The following is a 10165-nucleotide window of genomic DNA, read 5'->3' on the forward strand; positions in this document are numbered from 1 at the left end:
AAACCCAAACTCCAAATGTTGAAACCCACAGTCTGCAAGCCTGGAAGGTGTTTGACCAATCTCTATGCGTGCAAGGATTAAAACCTAAAACCTCCCACTAATTTTTAACAACACGTAAAGCTGGCTTCATTTAACCCCACAGAGCGGGCTGCCTACCTACTCAAAGTGTAGAGGGACAAAGGAGTGTTTTCATGGTCTGCCTCTCTCCTTTTTGAACAAAACATGTTTATTACAAAACAATAACCTAACACTTCATGGAATTTTTTTGTAGTGTGGTGACCATGCGAAGGCTGTCCCAGCGTCAGTATCCACATATTTGTGATTGTTCAGATGCAGGGTGGTATTCGGGAAATGCAACCAAAAGCACCGAAGAGCCTGTTGGTTTCCATCTGCCTTTCTGCTGAGCGCCTTGCACATTGTTGCCAAGTACTTCATGCCAGCGGTGAGCATGGGTCAGTGGCTTTGTTGGGTGCGTTGCATCCCGAGCACGTGCCTTGTGTCCATGTAGACCCCGCTGCAGTCCCCTGCAGATATTGTCACTGCTCCCATGGTGCAGGAGAGCCGGGGAGAGGCAAGTGGGTTTATTTTTTTCCCCCCATGTCGAATTCAACATTTGCTCTGCAACAACTGTCAGCAAACCGTGAAAGTAAGGATCATGATGCAGGAGACAGCCTACTTGAAGATTTTTGTATTGACATTTTTACCCACTGACTTAATCTGGGTACGGCGCAGGTTTGCTAATAGGGTGAAGAACTGCTATCTGCGGCAGAAATCTGTGTTACGAAGGCTCTGAGCTGACAGTGTTGGATGGAATAGTTATGGGTTTGCATGAGTCATCATTTTGAGGGATGAAGAAAGTTAATAGTTCTGTTATCTCGGGGTGTGGTCCAATGGTGTATCAAAGTCGATGGGACAGCCAGGTACCAGTGAAAGGCAGAGTCTTGCTTTGCCCTCTGCTGCCTGCTCTGGGTGGTTTTTCTTGTGCTGTCGGCAATGCTCGTGCTGCTTTGTGGTGACCTGATTTAGGGAGCTAAATTGGCAGAAAAATTCACCAGAAGTTACAATGGCAGTGTCTAAGGAGGGAGGAAGGCACAGATTTGAGTATCCTATTTCCTAGCTGTGGTTTGGAATAGGGTTTTTTTAAGTTGACATTTTTCTTCCCAGCAGCTGTATTTTTGACCAGAGTTTCATCAACTTTATTATTGATAGCGGGATGAAGAGCTTTAAATAAGGACTTTATGATTGTGCTTCCATAGAATTTTTGTACAGGATTTCTGTGGAAAACTATCTTTCAGACTGTAATCCTCTCTTCCAGGTTTCTTTATTCTCTCCTCACTTGTGAAAGATGGGAGAGATAGAAGGAACATACAGAGTCCTGCAGACTCCTGGCTCTCGTTTGGGTGTCCAGAAGACTACGGGAGTGAGTACATTGGAGCCAGGACAGAACCTTTCTACTGCAATGGCATCATCGCCTGCCAAAACGCATGAGCGGGACCTACCCATCAAAATAAAGATGTTGGACAACACGGTGGAAGTAGTTGACATTGAGGTAAGAGAGATTTAAACCTGATTTCAAGTACACTTGACTCCGATAATGCAAAGCTCACAGGATGTGCTGCTGCACAGAGCTGGGACCTTTTGAGACAGTATCTGAATAAAGACTCCTGTAGGGATTTTACCTACTTAAAAGTAGTTAAAGGAGTAGCATATCTGTGTTTTTTAGGATCTTTTAAGTATAACGGTTGTTTTGTGTTTTTAATGGACTTTAAATACAAGCACATACTGTAACAAGAAGCTTTAACTGTTATTTGCTTTGGGGGAACACCACCTATCTTCTGCCAAACTCTGCATGCTTCTTGAGCAACACGCAGCTTTGTTGATTTGGCAGTTGGGAGGGCAGAAGGGCTTTTTTTTAGTTACTGCTTTTTGTTAGTTACTGCTTTTTATTAATTATTTTAATGGTTTGTATCCTCTTCAAGTAAACTTGCTCCTATTTGAAAGGTTTTGCTTGTTGCCACACTTTGGGAAGGGAGGGTTGCAATGTTTCTGAAAATTTGTATTTAAGAGTATACGTGCTTAGCAGTTGGGGAAATCTGCCTTATACAAACTGTGCTCAAATTGAAGTGGTTCTATTTTTACACACTCCAAAATTTTTGTACTTCAAATTCTTCTTTCATTCTCAGCATTAACCTCAGACTTTAATTTTAGCTTGCCTAAAGATCTGTTGTTAGAAACCAGCTCTGTTCTAGTGAAGATACTCAGCTATCGGACATTCTGCATTAGTATCAAATTGACTTTATAATTAGCACTTGTAGCCTTAGTTTGTTGCCTAGACTTAAACAGGTTTTTCCAAATAGAATTAAAAAAATGTCTGTGGACATCTAAAGAAGTAGTGGCTTTTGGGGATGTCTTCTACAGGTTGCTGTCCAACTATTCAATTCTCAAACATGAAATCTGTTTTGTTTTGTTTTTTAAGTTTGAGGCTGAGGACGCAGCAAACATCCATCCCTCATTTACTGCGCTGAACACAAAAGCTGCTTTTTTTTTTTTTTTTTTAATAAATTACGTTGGAATATTTTTTTCAAAATCATCTGCTGACTTTGGTTCTTTTGAAGTGTGATTTATTTTTTTTTTCTTCAAGTTAGTGTAGATGTTGGTGCTTTTGTGTTTTGAATCTAAAAAAAAAAAGAGAAACAAGCAACCCACCCAACCCTGTAATTTTGAAAATCAGTGCAAGTCTACCATAAGCTGTTAAAATCAAGAAAGAATTCATTATTCCTAGCTCCTGCTTTATTAGTTGAAGCCAATGATTGGAAATCTCCTGTATATTAGCACAGATGCTCTCCTTCTCTTCCTCAACGTGTTTGTACCAACTCTGCTCTTCTCAAACAAATCATGCACTTTCCTTAGTAACCTTTCCCTCTTAATCTCATTTTATAGCTCTTTGACACACTCAAAGCCTGCTTTATTATTTGATCTACCACTGAAGGGAAATCCTTTGACTACGCTCACCTCTTGGACAACCTCAGAATCCTTTTTCACCTTCAGACTGGCTGATGCTCGGTGGCCCTGCGGTCCCGTCCTGGAGCTCTGTGCTAGCTTCTCTGCTGTTCTCTAACCTCTGAGCACCCTCCCTTGGTTCCTTTTGGTTCTCGTCTGCTCCTGGTATGGTTCACCACTTTCACAATACTTTGTTTTTTGAGACTGTCTTGATCTGGGTCTCCTGCTGGAAACAGTGTTGGCTGTATATCCTTCCAGTTATCTTCATTTATCTCTGGCTTCCATTGCAGGTCCAGTTGAGCTTCATCCTTGACCTGTTGTCTTACCCTACAGCACTTTCTTGTTAGTCTTTCCACTGAGCACAATTTCAGCTGTGGCTCAGTTCTTTGAGGTGTCTCAGCTCTAAGTAAAATTAGCCTTTGTCTGATGAAACTTAGTTTTTATATGTCAACATCAAGCTTCACGTATAAAAACCAAATTCCTCACTCACTGTTTTTTTGGCCGCTGCAAGTCGTACTTCAGTCTTACCTGTCTGACCAATGGTGTCGTTTGTGTTCACCTCTGGTTCCTTCAATTCCTTTATTGGGCCATCTCCTGCAGGCGTGCTGTGCAGTCTCTAGGATGGTACTGTTTAACTAAACAGCTAAAACTCATCCCATCCAGGACCACTTCACCTTCTTGCTGTCTTTAGCCTCCCCAGCCTTGCTGCATATGTACCCGTTTCGCTTGTCGCCCTAAGAGTCAGCCTCCTCAGTAGCTGTTCCTAGCAGCTGCTACTGCCTGACCATTTTTTGCATCACTCCGCTGGCTCTCTCTCTTTGTAACTTCAAATGTTGGTTTCTTATCTCTGGTTTCAAGGTCCGTCAGGGCCCTGCCTGTAGTCTCCTGCAAGAAGGTACTTGGCTCCGTCCTGTAGCTGGGCCACAATGCAGTACCTTTGTTGTGCTTTTTGTTTTTTCCCAGCATGACGAGAGGTGTCCCATTATTAGGAACTATCTTAGTTTTCTCTTTTTACTCTGTCTGGTTACGACATCCACATAAACACCTGAATTTGGGCAATTAGCATGCTGAGGCCATAGCTAATATCATACTATATTCTACTTTATGAGGCCAGCTGGAACTGAACAGTTTAGAAACTTTTGCTTGATGTAAGCATTAAGGAGAAGGGTCGTCTTTTGTTCATCTGTGCAGCATTGAGTACAAAAAGATCCGTAGTCAGCAACGGTAGCGTTAGAGCCCTGCCTACATTCCTTTTCATTTTTCTCTAAATGAGGTAGCAAATGATAGCAAGCAGGGATGAGGTATTAAATTGTAACTCTGCCTCCTAATCCGTTGCATGGACTGGTGGGATAGCAGTAATTGCCCACTGTTGTTCATGATGGAAAACTGAAATTTTTCACTTGGGGGTTGAGGGCAAGAATTAGGAAGTCAGCCGTGTTTGCTGAATAGGTGGTGTGGGCTCATAGAGATTTTTTTATTTTTTTTTTTAAAGCAACAAGAGAAATTCATGATGAAGCGGCTGTACTGGAGAGATTGAGGCTCTGATTGCAGTGCCGCTTGCCCACTCCTCTTTGCTTTTGCAGTTTTTTTTCACCGGGTGTGTAAACAAAGAGGGGGTGTTGTGTTCATTACCTGCTTCCTGGGTTTTGTGTTTATTGATTCAGTCCAGTAATAATTTTTCAGTGTGGTGGGACACTGAGGCCTTTCTCATAGGTGTTGGCACTACCTTCTAATGGAGGTGTAGCTTATGGCAAAAGGTGGGGTTTTCCCCCCTTCAGATCATTTTCCCTTCTGTCTTTAAGAACTATGGCAAATAATTTTTTACGGAGAAGAGTGTTGTGTTGGTGGAAGAGACTGACTAGCCACGGAGGTCAGTTCCTGGTTGCAGCAAAGTAGGGGAGTGAACACAGGAGCCCTGTGTGCTGCCTAAAATGAGCCGCATCAGCAATTTAACCATCTGGGATAAACAGAGTAGCCGCAGTAACGATTTAATCCATGTGGGTTTTCCTTGTTATCCCCTCCTTTCTCCAAGACGCATTTGGGACATTTGCTTATCTCCTGGCAGGTGGTGGTGGATACTCTTGTTTGGTAGCTCTTCCCCATCGCTTGGGGTTTTTTTTAACTTGCCAAAGAGCAAGAAAGAGACTGAGAAAGTGGCATAAGGGATGGGACAAGAACAGGAAAAGAAACTAGTCTTTCCTTTGTGTTATTGTTCTGTCTAGAGTGGTGTCTTAAAAGTTCAGTACAGCTACAGTCAGCTGCCTGTTGTCTAAAATCCACTGTCTCTGTCTGCTCTGACTGTCTGTACTGTAAGGTTTTCTTTCTAACTATGGATTTTGTTAATCAGTAAGAGGGAGCTGTTAATTTAAAGTAGGCTGGGACAGAGGTCCTCTCCAGGGAATCTGTTTTGAATGTTAGGGGATGGAGAAATGCTCAGATCTTTTCTGGAGTTTAAAAACATGAAAATTGTGTATTTATGGTTTCTTACTTCCCTCCCAAACCAGAAAAGGGAATGAAATATAACCATCCAAAGCTAGGCTGGAGTATTCATTACTTTCACGAGTTGTGATGATTTCCCCCCCCTCCCCCCCTTTTTACAGCCAGTTTGGTTAGTCAGTTCAAGTCTGGCATGTGCCATATCACAGAGTACCTGTCCTCTTCCCTTCAAGCTGAGTCTGTCCAAATGGGTGGTTTTGTGGACGACTAGACGAATGATTGGAAGATTCAATTTAATTCACTTCGTGGGCACACTTCAAAGTGCTCAGAGTTTTACAATAGAAGTTCTGCCAGCTTTCCGGGTTTTCTTAAGAGATTAAACTTGGAGGCCTTTGATCAGCATAAAAATATGGCAGACTCTTTAAGCAGAAAAGCCTGGGCTGGGTTTAATTTGCTAAAGTGACCACTTGGTGAAATTACACTTGTCTGGTGCTGGTTATGGAAGACAATAAAATGTGCTGCAACAAAGGACAACTTGGGCTATAGGGAATTAGAGTGTAGGAAGTTGTGATTTGTACTTGCTGAAAGCTTTTGTGTTGATCTGTGGTGGACCTGGAAGTGGAGTGTGTCATGGTGACAGACGTACGGGCTGCCGAAGACGCACACGCCTGGGTTAGAGGAAGCGAGGGGTCTTCAAGCATGGCGTAGTTGTAGGAAGAGTGGTCCTGAAGGGTGTTGAGAGGTGCTGTCTTACAATTCTGGTAAGTGAAGTAGCAGGTTTAGTCAACAAGAAAGGGGTCAGCCTTGCTGGATCTTCCAGCAGTGTTCTCTGACACGATACCTTTTCTGGGGGTCTGCAGACAAGCAGACTGTGAGGTCTGTCTCCCTGACACAGTTTTCTCTTATAAGACATTTGATGGCGTTGCTGCCATAATGGGACGTTTAATATTTGGTCTATATGTTGTTCCTGATGTAGGAAATATGCGTGCTTGCTTTCTTATGTAAATTATGCTCTGTGCTATGAGGAAGTGCCTCTGAAAAAGCTTAGATTATTCCGCTTCAAGTTTACCGAACTCTGCTTGGGGAGAGCTTGGCACCTCTTCAGTTCCATGTACTTCCTCTTCTCCTTCTGCTTGAATGTAAAGTAAAATTTGGGAATGAGAAATACTTAGGCGTTATATTATAGTTGAATTTGTCTCCATTTTCACCTAGTAGAGAATGAGTTTTGTAGAACTGCAATAGCCATGATAAAGTCGGAGCACAGTTCTTAGCGCTCAGCAAAACTGGGTGGGCCTGCCTGCCTGCTCTACTCAATGGAAAACTTAAAGTAGAATTTTTTTCTTTCATGCTATTCTTTGTCAGGTTGTTTTGAGCACACAAGTCTGTTCTTTCTTTTTTAAATATAATGAAATAACTTGCTTCTCAATAAAATGTGCTAATAGTATGAGTTAGCTTTAGGTTGGTTCGAATTTGCCTTAGATCTAACTTGTGCTGGGATTTCAGTTCTGTCCCGCAGTCTCACTGTGCTCTGAAGTTAGTTGTTTCAGGCTTTCTCTGAGGGTCGGGCTAGCGCAAATGTTCGCATGCCTCGGAGCATGAAGCTGGGACTTAGGAAAATGCTTTTTCGTTTTGTTGGGATTTTTCCTGTTTTCTGTATTTCTGCCAGGCCTGTTGTTTCGTTGTGCATGACTCAAGTTTCTTAAAGATGGTTTATCTTTTCTCATTACCAAGTACATGAAAGATGGAGCATGTTCCGCATACTTGCGGTGCTGTGCGATGCGCCTCTGTCCTCCTGCCACCCGTGGACTGCCGGGGAGGGAAGCGCACCACTCCGCTGCTATTCATGAGAAAAGGCTAGGCGAATAAGGTTACAGTTTTTCCCCTCTGTATTTTCTTATTAGGTATCGTCCTCTCACTGCTCGTGCTTATTTTGGATGTGGCACTTACAGTTACATTACTGTGGAATGTAAGTGGTTTGTTCTATGCTAAGTTGAAAACAGCTACTTGATGATTACTCTGTCCAACAGTGATAATGTCTTTGCTGGCCACCTATGGCTCTTCATTTGTTTATTTAAAATTTCAGATTGCATTATTAAACCTGCAAAATGACTTTCCATCTGCATGTTTAGGATAGAATAGAATAGCTGTGTTGAGTTACTCTGGTTTCTGTGCAGTTTGCAGGCATCTGGAATTGAAGAGGTGTCATGACAACTACAGCTTTTCAGATGCCTGTTGTTTCTGACCAGCCGTCAGAGCACATGGCCGTGACTTGCTGCAGTTGGGGGCCCTGAAATCAGGAGCTGGCTGGGACCATGGGAGGTTTTTGGGGTGGCGGAGGAAGCAGTCTGGCAGGTTGTGTGTGCCTTGTGACTTCCCATGGTTTGGAGAGAGTGCAGCTCATGCACGCTGAAAAATAACTGATCAATAACTTCTTGCGGTAGCATTGGTACCCCTAAAAACTTTGTTCAGGCTGAAACAGAAATGATGCAGCTTAAAATGCTGTTATTGAGCAGTTCTAAGTAGGAAATGTGTGTCTGTTAAAAACGTGGGCACTGAAAAACTGATTTTTCAGAGAGGCGGTCGTTACTGCGGGCCATGGCAAACCCAGAGCCAACGTTTTGGCACTGCAGCTCCACCGGCAGGACGAGGTAGCCTGGTGCCGGCTCTCCAACAGAGCCAGGCTCTGGTGCGATCTGCCCTTTCATAAAGGCTTTTTTCTCTCTGTGCTGTAAAAGTATTAACAGCTTAAATATGTGGGAAGTGGGAGGACAGTCTGCTTCTGAATCCTATTAAGCACCGTGCTGAAGGAATCGAGATGCTGTGTTAGTCAGCTCAGTGTTTTTCTTCCCTGGCTGGGAAGAAATAGTCAAAATTCCAGAAAGAATCATAGCCAGATGTTTGTCATTGCTCCGGTTGGACTCTCCTAAATATGGCAAATAAGCTGCCTTAGGACTTATTTTTGTCTGACCTCAGAAGAGAAAGTTAGTAATTCACTACTTAAAATTTGAGGTTATTATAAGATTTAAAAAGAAAGTAATTGAAGCTTTGCAATTTGTGTACTGTTTGATTCTACTATGTATTTTTTAAACCTGTTATTTTGTGTTTGGGGGCTTGACTTTTTTGGTGATGTGTTGGAATGTGGCATTGGGTGGGGAAAGGTAAAACCGTGGCCATTTTATTGACAGACGTTTGAGGTGTGTGTTTCTTCTTGTTTTTCCTTTTTTAAAGGAAGATGTGTTCTTAGGTTTTTATTATAAAACCAGTTTAGTACTTTATAGTTCTGAGAACTTCTGCCTGCAATTGTTCTGTCTGGATGAGAGCTGATAAAGCAATGCATAACCGAACAGTCTTGGCATATGTGCAGTGGTACAATTCTTGTATTTAATTCCTTTTGAGTGCCTTCTGAAGTAACTGATAAACACCAAAGAAAAGGCTGTGACCTGTTAGCTTCCTTACTTACAATAATGCGTTGTTACCACTAATAAAGGAAATACTGGTAGCTTCTTAAACACTTCTGCAGAATGCAGGTGTTCATTTCATTTTTTCATAATCTGCTGACGAAGGAGAGTGAAAATCAGCTGAAATTAGTCTTTATGGCCTTCTATCAAAATAATGGGAAGAAATGCTGTATTTAAAAAAAAAAAGTCTCGAAGCCTCCCCTGGGTGATATTCAAAGCTGGTTCCACAGATGGATAATTCTGTAGAATATATAGAGCCTGAAAGGGGAAAAAAAAAAACGAAAACCCAACAAACAAAGAACAAAACCAAGAAACAACCCACAGTCAGCTAAAGACAGTATAGAAGTGCAGTGTGCTGAGGTGCAGTTCAATAAATTTTAGGTTAATGCTTAAAAAAAGGGACTTGCTGTTGAACAAGGATGGAGTCTCCTGGTACCCGGGTGTGTTCAGAGCAGCCCAGCCTCGTGAGCATGTGTTTAAATAAATGGGGTTGCAGAAGCATACCTGTGTGTCATCTGTTTTCCTTGCGACAAGACACATTTGTGGCAAGGGCAACATTGCATACTTGTCTAAGAGGGAAACCATGTAAGTTGAATATTTAAAGAACTGTGCTGTGGTGATGATACTTAGTGTGAAAGATTTGCTTTTTAAGGCTGTGATGTTGGGTATGGAGGGAGGAAGACCCCTCTATCTGACAGAGCAGTCATTCCTGAATAAAAATAAGATGTTTAAAAAGATGGAAAAAAGAGGTAGCATTGAGTTGCCAAGAGGTCTGTGACATGAATTCAGAGATACTCTTGGAAGTCTATGAACAGCTTCTGCATGTGCTGCCACACAGTTGAAACCCACAAGTATGAAACACGAAGGCAAAACAAAAATCAAGCTGTCTGAATTGGAGAGTATTGCTCTTTAGCAATCTCTTTTTACTTGCAGTAGAACTGGTGATGTCTTTTTGACATGTTTGTAGCACCGTGCTTTATTTTTGCACACGTGCTGCATTTTGGAGCGCTCTCGTGATGGTGAAAGCAGGTTTGAAACCATCATTTAAGAAGTCATTTCTTCCCAGTCTCATGTCAGAGGAACAGGAGATGAAGTATTTCAGCTATTAATGCCTCCTCACTGCTCAGGCCAGCCTCGAGAGGTGACATTTCCCCAAGAGATCAGAAACAATGGGAGCTCTGTTGCAGGCCTGCTTTCCCAGCACCGAGGTCTGGTGGAGCCCGAGCACAAAACGGAAGCGGTTAAATACCCATATTAGTTTTAAAAAAGGG

General features: G+C 42.4%; 1 protein-coding gene across 2 annotated transcripts in view; it reads left to right on the forward strand.

The window, feature by feature from the left end:
* The first annotated feature begins 1345 nt into the window (after positions 1–1345).
* FARP2 (FERM, RhoGEF and pleckstrin domain protein 2) overlaps positions 1346–10165 on the forward strand; it is a 68422-nt gene continuing 59602 nt past the window's right edge. For both annotated transcript variants that reach the window (XM_010080729.1, XM_010080730.1), the window contains exon 1: positions 1346–1549. In XM_010080729.1, the coding sequence (XP_010079031.1) occupies positions 1346–1549 (204 nt within the window). The remainder of the gene's footprint in view (positions 1550–10165) is intronic.

The sequence above is a fragment of the Pterocles gutturalis genome, unplaced genomic scaffold (genome assembly GCF_000699245.1).
Source record: "Pterocles gutturalis isolate BGI_N339 unplaced genomic scaffold, ASM69924v1 scaffold34564, whole genome shotgun sequence".
NCBI lineage: Eukaryota > Metazoa > Chordata > Aves > Pterocliformes > Pteroclidae > Pterocles > Pterocles gutturalis.